Raw genomic sequence first — 11633 nt, 5'->3', positions numbered from 1 at the left:
TATACTATTTAGTTGTTTTATATTTAAATTAATATATTTCATAATAAATATAATTTATTGTTATATTTGAGCTCAATAAATAATTTAAATTAATTTAATATATAATATAAATATAAATAAATTAATTTAAAATATATTTAGATATGGAAAAAATGAATATTTATATAGTTAAAGTAATCCTAAAAAAGGCAAAAAATGAAGCCTACTCGTACAAAAAGAGAGTGTGAGCCATTTTTAGTTTATTTTTAATAGAAAAGAGATTATTTCTTGTATTTTATAAAATACAAAAAAAAATTGCCTGGAAAATTAACATAGTGGGGGGGGGGGGGTGTTAAGCGATTTACCCAACTTAAAATACCCCTGCCTTCAATTGTGATCTCCCCCGAGCTGAAAATACCATGTCCCAGTTTCGAAATCCTCTACATGTAGATCTCATACTCTTACCTCTGTTTATTCTTCAGTTTTCTCTTCCTTTATCAGCTATCAGGTATAACAATTTCGAATTTTCGTCTCCGTTTTCTAAGTTTAATGAATTTTTAAGCAGCCCTTCTGCGTTATAGCTCAAATCTGAGTTTCATTGTATAATCTTGCACAATTTCTGATGTAAACGGGTTCTGCAATTCAACTTTGTTCGCGAATTTGCTGGGTTTTTTTTTCTTCTTTTTTTGGGTTGGAATTGCCGTATTGTCCTTTTCCTTCTTTAATTGTGTGCGTTCTTTTGAGATGCTTGGTTGAAAGTTTCTACATTTCTAAATCGGTTTTGGATGGTTTAGTTTGGTGCCATTGAGCTTGACTGGGATCTTATGTGGTTACAGGAAGGATGTGAGCCTTCAACAGAGGCATTACTGTAGAACCACTGTTCAAGGAAGATTCTTTCTCACTGATGATAACGGTATCTTAGTTTCTTTAGTCAAATTAAAGTTGGTGTTATGTTATGCCGTGCTTATTTGGCTCGGTCTAACCAGCCAAATGATGGTTGTAGCACTGCTCTTTCAACTCTAAGTCCTTTAACAAAAAAAGGAAACTGTTAGGAATTTCATTCCTTAAACCGGTGTGCATGACTATAGGATAATAGTTATATTAATGAAAGAACGTGATTGATTGATGAAGCAATACACTGACTTATGATGTAACCTTAACTTTTCAAGCCATGATGGAATTATATTGCACGCGAATACAACTGATGAAGGAGGAGGAACTCAACTTATTGATTGAAAGTGTTTGTCTGTCTTTGTTAGTTATAGAAACAGGTTTATTACATGTGTTTTATATGTAAACTAGTAATTTGCACACACTCTATGTGTGTGTAACTAATTTAAAATTTAAATAATATAATTGTTACTTTTTTAAAATATATATGTTAGTTAAATAAAAAAATAGTAAAATAATAAAGGTTGTGGGAAGTTACTAAGAAAATAGTGGGGGAAGAGAGAAAGAGAGTTGGAGGTTGAGAAAAGAAAAGAAAAACATGAAAGTTGAGAGAGAAAAAATGGAGGTTGAGAAAAAAAAAAAAACTGAAATAATTAAAAAAAAAAAGTAGAAACGACAGACCAAAAAGGGAGAGACACCAATTATGTGCTCTCCCTTAATATAAAGGTATCGATAACAACTCTATTAGTTGTAGCAACTTAGTTACTTGGACAGTTAGCATGACAAGTTTGTCGGAGGCAGTTAGCAGAGTTGGTTTTTAGGTGGTTTTTGCCAGGCTTATTTACAGACAGAGGATGTGATCGGTTTCTTTAAGAAAACATCTGAAAATTCAAAATGGTGTTCTTGTTCTCTTTTATTTGCTGTGTTTTTCATCAAGCCATCTATTAGTATATAATGACACTATTGTTGGGGAATAGTCCGAATTTTTTACAAATAATCAAGAGTTCAATTCTTGAGGATCGTAATTTTGCAAAAATCCACGTAGATAAAAATGATAGTTGTCATGAATTTGAGGCCATTTCTCTTGAAGAAGTTAGTATACTGCATTTGCATCTTCATGGTTTTAATTAATCTAATTGCAAAGTCCTGATGCTCCAGAATGGCCTTGCAAGTAATTGCTTTAGTGATTCTGGTTCCTCCAGAAGGTGATTGGAGGAAAGGTTTTTGCTGTAGAATATTGTTAGTTGGTTTATAATATGCAGAGCAATTGTGGATGGTTCTTCTAATCTGGGTCTTGAATGATCTAAACTTTGCTGACCTAATATTGGCAAAAAATTTATTGAGCAAAAGTTATATTATCCTCAATGTCATATGGAACTAACTTGAAAACTATCAAGTTCGGGGAACAAGTGTCTGTGCTTGTGGATTATCTTTATGTATGATTTATTGTGCTTATTATTGAGCAATATATGCTAAATGAAGAATGTGGCAATCTCATTACAGTGCTCCCTGCTTCTGTTCTACTTAGCTAGTTTCCAATTTTGTAGCCAATATTGCGAGTTGAGATAACTGTGTTTCTTATCTTGGGACAGGAGAAAGTATGTTATTATGCCTACTTGATGTAAACAAGAGACACTCCTGACTCTATGTCCAGCTGCATTCTAGGGAAGAAAATTAGAAAAGCACTTGCCAGATAGGGGCTCTTTGACTTTGTTATAAGTGTATAACCTTGGGGCAGTGTGCACAGAGCTGAGACCATTATTGAAAATTAAAGAAGAAATGGAGATCCCGCCTTTTGTCATCTCAACCAATAACATTTTATATCCATTCTGGGTATTCTGAAGGAAAAACAGCACTTATTCTTTGGCTAAGTAACTTCAGAATGTGGATGATAGAAAATATATCTTTTTCCTGTTTATCTTTTATGATTTTCAAATACGTGAGATGCTACCTTTTTATCATTATATGTACCCAGTGATTTTGTTGGTACCCTGACTATTTCATTTACATGCAATTTAGATACTACTTCCTAGTGCAAATAACTAAGTGTAGTTGTTCTGGATTGCACCTTGCCTTTAGTTGTTAGCCACAGATTTATATGATTGGAATGAATTATTATTTTGTGAGAGGGTATGAGAGGATAAGAAGATAGCACTTGCTAGCTTTATGGATTTATTATTTGATTAAAAATAAATTCTTTTACAAAACAAATAAATTTTGATTCAGTGGAACTCATAGAAGCTTGAAGAACTAACATTTCATTCTTTAAAATGTAAAAGAATGTATAGATATACTTTAAATGCTTTATATAACTAAAGGAGGACTATTACAGGGTGGATATGATTTCAAAGTAAAGTAAGAGAGACCTCTGTAAATAAGGAAAGTCAAAGAACTCAAATTGTCCTTATTAAACAGTGTCAACTGATATTTATCTATTTTTTAACTTTCAAATAATGGAAATGTTTCATTCATTTCTTTCTTTTTATGCATTTCTTTATTTGGAATTTCTGGTAGATATATGAACCCGTTAACCAGTTTTTTGGAATATGCCATTCATTCATTTCATCATGTTGGTTTCACTTAACTATTTCTCTTTTTCCCCTTTAGTTATGCTAACAAATTGTTCGCTAATTAATTCTTAAAGAATGTTAACAAGTGTGAATGGAAGCAAAATCAAAAGTCCATGACACAGTCTGTTCTGATGAGGTTTCATTCTTGTAGGTCATGTTTGTGATGCATTCTCAGTAGACCCGCTGTCTCGTTGTTGCCCTGGAGAAGGAGATCAATTCTCTTGTCAGTGAGTTATCTGTTATAATTTTTTGGTCAGTTTTACTCCATTCCTTCTTAGGATCCCTTTTACCCTTTTAGGCAGCCAAAAAGATTTGTATTTTCAGAAATTTGAACTGTATTTTATCTGTCACTCTCACTATTGTGAGACAAAAAACAAAACAAGTCATTATTTTGTCACAAGTCTGAAAATACTGAATTCAAAATAGTAGTTGCTTGCTAAATATAATACAAATGTCAATATGAAAAAACTGTGCAGTAATTTACGAACTCAGGCCAATATAACAAGAAAATGGCGTGCCCATTTTGAATTGAACTTTCTCTTCTCTCTATTGGAAGCCTGCCACCTAGTCAAATAGGAGGTAGTTACATACCTCTATTGATGGAAGCTGTATTCTTTTGTTTCTTTCCTTATCTGAACTCGCAGAGGATGCAATCTTGTTTCTCAGTGTTGCAGCTCATACGAGTTTTGTGTTTCATGCTGCTTGAATCCAGCTATGGTAATATTGCCACTTTGCATTTTCTTTTTGCTTAGACGATTCTTAAAATTAGCTAACAGTCACCCTTGTTCTACAGACTCCTAAAGAACTAGCACTAAAGGTCAAAATAGCAAAGCCTGTCACTGCTGGTAAATCTTTTGCTTTTAGTTAACAAGAAAGATTGATGTAGATATTAAATTTGCTAATGTTGTAGGGTTTTTTTAACTTCGTGGAGTTGCTTAAGCTGACATTTAAACTTATTTAAATTACTCATGAGCAAGCGGTTACTCATAAAATTTTTATATTTGATCTGAAATAGATCTAAAATCAGCTTTTTTCTGCCTTTTTATGTGGATGCTGTGGCAAATCTTGTGATTACTATCTGAACATGCTGGGTAGATGTTCACAAGGAATATTCCAGCTTTTAAATTGCATGCACAATTTATTATTCTTGTAATATATACACTGATCTCTGAGGTTTTCAGATTTGGTTTGATTGACAGGAAAATATGGAAGTGTTTTTGATTTTTGTGCTGGGAGGTGTCGCCACAGTTCTGAGAGTGTGGTATGCTTTGACTCTTATTGCTTGATTTATGATTTGAGTGCAATCCTGGCACATAAAGTGGAAATTGTGAATCATATATATCAGTATAGAGCTGGATAGTTTCAACTAACCATATTAGTTTGTGAAACTTTAATTATCTAACTATTTGTAACTGCTGGCCTACTTTAGCTAAAAATATAATCTACAAATCAAGAAGTGTTGTTTCATTTGTTTCACATATCTTCTTATTCTTGTGTGCATAAAATGCTATTCTACTTGTGAGATTGCTGCAGCTCTTTGTTTGCCGGTTTTTGTGGAGTCGTCATCCATGTAACAGAATTGCATGTTACATTTTTGTGTCTAATTTGGTCTGTAACCTTATTTAATTAATTATTTTTCTCCTTAAATAAAATAAGTAATACCAATATCACCTTTTATTTTCTTGCAAACACCTCATTGTTGTGAAAGTGGCTAGTGGACGAAGAAAAATGTCCAGATTCCTGGAAGGATGTATAGCTTTTGATCAATTTGTAGTTAATCTTTCATTGTCTGGTGAAACCACTTGGAACTAGTGTTCAGTACCTACACTTTATTCTCTGGGAGAACTCGTGTATGCTTGCCTAGAAAAACTATTATTTGAGGCAACAATGTTTATTCAGTATTCAAAGTTTTTGACTTCATATTACCATAAAGTATAATTGGAACATTGAATTTCCCAAACTAGTTTGGTCCTGTGATTAAAAGCTGAATGGCAAAACGCTATGATGTATTATCTATTGCGTGCCATGATCAGATGGTTTTTAATATTGATGGCCTCTCTTTTTCCTATTTTTTTCGCACATAACTAGTTGGATTTTAATCAGTAATGTGGAGGAATTTATAATATTGTGCATTTTTTTTTATTTTGTCATTGTCGCGTGTGCTAGATGCACTGGTGGCTCTATCTCACATTAAACAATAACCATGGCCAACTTTAATTCTCAGCTTTATAACCTTTATATGAATTACAGAACAATATTTGTCCTGATATCATCCCATGTAAACTGGCATTTGATATTAATTTTTTATTTTTTCAGGTTCATGAAAATGCATATCTAAGTGAATTTCATCATTGTTTTTCCATACCGTCTAATTCTTCAGGTCAGTGAATGAATGGTTTGCTTATCAATATGGTGGTGAGAAAAGAAGCTTTTTGGATGCCTCTAGGAAGTTTTTCTAATTTGTCAGTTTCTTTTCTTGGTTACAAATCTAAAAAGTTACTTAAGGAGTTTGCTCTGTATGCTGCCATATTCCCTTGATTTCTCTTTTCTTGGTCTCACTTGTTCACTGCATCTTCAATTCTTTCCTCCACTAGTTTGCAAACTTCTGTTTGGTTCACCCTTTAATAGTTTTCCTCCTCTCTCTTCTCTCTTTTACAGCTGAAAAATCTGGCCTTTTGAATACATGGTAGTCATATAAGCTATTTTATCTGTAGTGGGAATAGAGTTGGTGCATTTCCATCATTACTAACTTAAAGTTATCGCCACTACTGAACCAAGCTATGTTGATGTCAGGGACTGCATTATTTTCTGTTGATGCAAGGTTCCTAATATGAGAAGCTCAGAAAAGATTTTCATACATCTTTCAACTTTAAATTTTCTTTCGATTTTCTAATTTGTTAATCAGATGACTCACTTTGTTTAGTTCCTTTTTTTCTTTTTTCTGTTATATGTTTGATTTTGATATATGTCGCTTATGCGACAAAGTTTTAGTTCTTAGCTTAAATTGGAGTAAACCTGGAGATGTAAAATTGGATATTGGTGTTAACAATTTTTTATTTTTATTCAGGTGTTTGAGTATGTGTATGTAAGGCCTCTATATCATGCCTGGTTGTGTTATGTGTTACTTTTTACATGTTGCCATTGTATAGAAGAGCCTCCTTGTTTTGGTTGAGTAGCAATAAGGAAAATGTTTCTGAAATTGTTTAATTAATGGTGGTTAACTTAAAGAAAGAGTCTCCCTGGGTTAATATTTTTGGCCAAACTACCACAGGAATCGTCATCTCACATTTGTATGAATAACCTACCGCAAACTTGACCATAGCGCGACTTAGCTATAACAAGAAAGCCAAATTAAAAGGGAGTTTACATTAAGTGCTCGACTATAATATAATACTGGATGAAGAACCAACAACTGAGTTAGATGGCTAAACAATTTCTTTTGTTTCGACAAACTTTTGGCAATTGATTGGAGAAGGTTCAAATTGGAGGCAATTGAAATTTTGGGGCTTGAGGATGTAGAGAAGGAAATCTTCTTTTAGATTGATGTTCAAGCAGTTTATTTAAATATCATTCTTGCGCTTGAGGTTGCCAGGAACTAAAATGCTTAAGAGCATATTCAATGACAGGGCCTTCTAGTACACAACTAGAAGCAAGACTGGCTGGCATCAATATCATTATCGGACGGTAAGTTATTCTGATGGTTGCTTTACGTTTTTTACTGTAGACGAATCTAATAGATAACAGATCCTAATCTCTGATATTTCTCCATGTTGTATATAGACAAGGAGAATCATGTGACTCAGCATGCAAGTCTAGTGGACAATCTTGTGTGCCCAACAAACTTGCATTACTTAATCAGTGTGAAGTGTAAGTTTAATTCTTCTAAAGTTAATGAATCTAGACTTATCTTGGTATTAGTTTGTTATTTCTGTACCTTAAATACTTTTCCCATCTGAACTACTTATCTTCATAGATGAACAGCTTTGTCCTAATTTGTTTGCTTGGCTTTCCGTATTCATACTTTGGTGTTAATATTGATAAAGCTCAAGTTGATCAACTTGTTCGCTGGTATCATCCTGATTTAATTGTCGTTGATGGTTCTATTTAAAGACACAACATGGAGCATATTTCATGATATAATAAAATCAATTTAATATATGTCATTGTCCTCTGGATAAGTAAACCTATAAACAGAAAAATGTCAAGTGATTGCTTGATGTAGAACATCTTGAAGAAGTGAACCGATAATCGAAATCTGAGTTAGAGACCTGTATCGAAAAATTGTGAAATTCCTCTGTTGCACACACCATTGTTTCATCTAATTTCATGTTTCATGTTCTGGTGGTTGATTTACTAGGGTGCGTGGTGTGAATTTTTGTCTAATTCTCTATAGAAGATTACTCTCTAATGGTTTTTTGAAGCCCATTCATGAACTTTGTGTGTTGTTTAAGTAACATTTCTTTCTTGTATGAATGCTTAGGGTTATTTTAGATGAATTTCTCTTGAATGATCATTGCAGCAACAATATTTCTTGCATATGTGGAATCTCTAGCGATGCTCTCTTGTTCCTTACCTTTTGTTGATTAGGCATGGTCCCAGGGGGTGAGACGTTTGTGTCACAAATTGGTGTTATCGCTAGCAAAGCTCTAGGTTTATATGCAGCAAATTTATGCAGCTTGATGCATGTTCTGACTATCCTCATGCTTCACGTTGTTGATTCTTAGCCATTTCTAACACTGATTTTCCTCTGCAATAAATAGCATCCAAAAATATATGAGCTGCAAAGGTGCCTGTTTGTCAAGCATTGGAGCTGACCAACCAGCTGAAGTTGTTGAGGATGCTCCAAGAAATCTGGTACAGTTGCTACTTTTTGTTCAGTAGAACAAGCCGGGATAGACATATCATTGAATATTGGTTAAGTATAACTATTCATTCAGGTCAATGGACTATAGTGAGTGAAATACACAGGTTTCCTATCAGTCGAGGTGGACTAGTGCTAGGTTTGCAAACTTTGTTAACGCTTATTTGTTTCCATTAAGTAAAATGACCCAAATGCAAAAACATGAGAAACAAAATTTATGTCATTGAAAGTTGAAGTGCATGAATAGTGATATTAAGTTGTGATAGGCAAAGAGAAGATAGGAGGCCTAATACTTTTTAAATAATGATTCACTTTTATTACAGAATCTACCAATCAACAACCCATAGTTCCAGTTTCTTTAAGAATATCTTAATATATCTCCATTAGGAATTATGCTACCTTTAAACAGTGATCTTATTAGACTAGGTTTATGAAACACACTAATATTGTGATACCATTTTAGTGAAAATTGAGATGTCAATCTCTTTTACCTGAGTAAACCAATCAACTACAAGAGATGACCAGCAAGAACATAACTTGCCATATTGAGTGAATTTGGAGTATCAAGTCTGCTTGGACAAATCTAAGCCACTTCTTCTGAGACAGTAATTTCATTTTTTAATAGCTCCAATGATCTCACGGATATGTTCCCAAGTGTGCAAGACCTGATGGAATTTAAAGCGTGCAAACTCTATAGTCTCATTGAATACCTACAACTGCTCAACATTGACTAACTGTGAAGTTTAGTGTGTTAGAAACCACTATGTAATACATAGCTAGAGATTAATATTAACTCAAGCTGATATTTAGATATTTTATCACCTTACAAAAATAAAGTTTGTTAACATTAATCATGCATGTCAAAAGCAAAAATTCATCCAGACAAATTATAGATCTTATTGTTCCCAACTCCAGTTTAATACCTCGGGTACAACCATGTGGAATGCAAATCACTCTTTCTATTCTTATGAATGCAGTTCTGCTTCTGAGATGCTTCCTACCTTGAAAAATCATTCAAGTATTTGTGGTAGAATTTTCTATTTGCTTGTACTACTGCTTATCTAAGCTGGGATGCCCATATCCAGCATCATTTGACCTCTCATATCCATAAGAGTACATAGATTACTTATATTCTATGGGATTTAGACAACGTTGTGAGGTTTTCAGCCAAATGTTTTCTGTTAATCTTGGTTTCTCCACATACCTGAGTAGCAAGACAATTTAAGAGTATGCTTCAAACATGGAGAACTGCAGTTGTCTGAATTAATACAATCCCCCATACAATGGCATGTGAATTTCACCTCAATATATCTCGAATGCTTTCCACTTTCCAGAATAATGGGAATACATGTAATATCATGCTTTTACATTCCTTGTTTTCTGCTTTGGTTATTGCATAGTTGTGACTTATACAGTATTTAGATCCTCGTAACTTATTGTTTATTCGAACTGGCCATTTGGATGTTCAGAATCCCGGTGCTTGCTTGTACACAAGATCACAATCTTCACTTTCTTGCGATGGCTCACACAGGCATACCAGGAGGCTTTGTCCATGTGCATAAAAGGTTAATGCTCAGCTCTCCCTAAAGTAGCTGACAGCGAAACCGTATTGGTTTTACATTTGTTTTGAGCAGTAACATTCTTCTTTACGACTTTTGCACTTATATTTCTTAGATATCAATATTTTGTATTTATTCTAATTGTAATTATTATCTCATCAGTTAACGGCGTTTCAATCAGAAGGGCACGCCAATTTAACCATTGAAAGTCTAATGACTTTGCTAAATGGTTGAATATATTTCTGGTTTTGTGAGTTTCTATCAGGAAGAAAGCTTCAGTACCTAGGCTATTGCAACTAATTTTTTGCTGCAAACTCAATGTCAATGTACTTGACTATCCTTATGGAAAAAGGTAGTTATGATTAGTTTTTTGCTGAACTAATCCTATTCAGGGCAATTCTTTATGTTTGATCTACATCGAATTATGAAGCATTACGATATTTCTCTTGCAATCTCAAAATTCTCATGGAACACAATCGCTTTATTATATATATTTGCATGTATATTTTGGATAGGCACGCCTTGTATAAAAACATAGAGAACAGTCACGCAAACATGTCTAATTGGATAACTTAGAACCACACTCTTGAGGAAACATGAATGAATGGATCATTTGTAAACATACATGTTGTTGGGTTACAGTTACACTCTTCAGGAACATTTTGTAGGCTTAGTTATTAAACATTAATGAAAACAACAAGGCAACTCAAATTTGCAGATTGAAATTTATTTTTTGCTAATGAAATCAAGTTACAGCAAAGTGTCTTTACAATGATAGTAGCAGAAATATAATCTCAACTATAGTTTACTAGCAACTAGTTCTACAACTCATTTCCTTCTATAACAGTTGTAAAAAGAAAATTGAATAGCAAATAATTATTGAGACCCAATCCGCCTGTCGTCAAAAATTGCAAAAAATAATTACGAAGTGGAGTGGATCTTAAGTCCAACCAAATCCGTGTGTTGCCAATCCTAATTGAGATCCAACCAGGCACAACAAACTGGCCAAATTTAGTTATCAAAAAAAGAAGGAATAACCGACTAAATTTAGGAAAATACCCTGGCGTTCAGCTTATGGGCAGGTAAATTAATTAAGTTAATTATGTAATTAAAAGAATATTCTATTAAAAATATTAATATAATTATATATTAACATATAAAATAATATTTTATTATTAATAAATATTTATATATTATTTTAAAATTTATTAAATTATATATTATATATTATACATTTTAGATTGGGTGCAGCTCATAAAATGGGGAAGAGAAGCGCAAATTATCAAAAAAAAAAGAAAGAAAAGAAAAAAAATTTCCGAACCCATATTCGCGTTTAATGCGCATTTGCTACCAACTCTGGTCTCGGGGTTTGTTTTTAAAATTTTTTTTCAGTAATCAATCAATCAAAAATAAATATTAATTCTGTTTCAATTTTCTGTTAAAATCAACAAAATTCAGAGTATTTTAACTAATAGAGAGATTTATTTTATTGGACAAAAGTAAAGTTCAGAGCTGCTAGATGTAATTATTCAAATTATAGGGTGTTTACATGTAATTACACCAAACCTCAGGAGAGGAAATAATTATCCCTCAAATAAATTATACTATTATAACAATTTAAATGATAACAATGAGTAATAGTAAATTAGTTTAGTATATATGAATATTCATTTAAATGATAACAATGAGTAGTAGTAAATTAGTTTAGTATATATGAATATTCATTTAATAACTAAAATTAACATTTAACAGATTGGGTAGGAAGTGATGGAT

The 11633-nt window shown here is 32.9% G+C and overlaps 1 protein-coding gene across 1 annotated transcript; it reads left to right on the top strand.

Annotated features, from left to right (window-relative positions):
- Positions 1-329: 329 nt before the first annotated feature.
- On the top strand, positions 330-10264 carry LOC105179656 (glycosyltransferase family protein). The gene is made up of 12 exons (XM_011103295.3): positions 330-487; positions 816-892; positions 3592-3667; positions 4085-4157; positions 4234-4285; positions 4640-4701; positions 5757-5820; positions 7067-7124; positions 7221-7307; positions 8201-8294; positions 9771-9866; positions 10023-10264. Exons 1-11 carry the CDS (start codon positions 399-401, stop codon positions 9861-9863), a joined length of 825 nt encoding a protein of 274 aa, XP_011101597.1. The 5' UTR covers positions 330-398; the 3' UTR covers positions 9864-9866; positions 10023-10264.
- Positions 10265-11633: the final 1369 nt, after the last annotated feature.

This window comes from Sesamum indicum, linkage group LG7, assembly GCF_026168435.1.
Source record: "Sesamum indicum cultivar Baizhima isolate 11 linkage group LG7, ASM2616843v1, whole genome shotgun sequence".
NCBI classification, from domain to species: domain Eukaryota; kingdom Viridiplantae; phylum Streptophyta; class Magnoliopsida; order Lamiales; family Pedaliaceae; genus Sesamum; species Sesamum indicum.
Note: the sequence above shows the minus strand (reverse complement) of the source record. Positions and strands in the feature narration are given on the sequence as shown.

Coding starts and splice junctions, on each gene's coding strand:
- LOC105179656 (XM_011103295.3), top strand. CDS start 399: ATGTCCCAGTTTCGAAATCCTCTACATGTAGATCTCATACTCTTACCT. Junction 893..3,591: donor CTTTCTCACTGATGATAACG/GTATCTTAGTTT, acceptor TCATTCTTGTAG/GTCATGTTTGTGATGCATTC. Junction 3,668..4,084: donor GGAGATCAATTCTCTTGTCA/GTGAGTTATCTG, acceptor CTGAACTCGCAG/AGGATGCAATCTTGTTTCTC.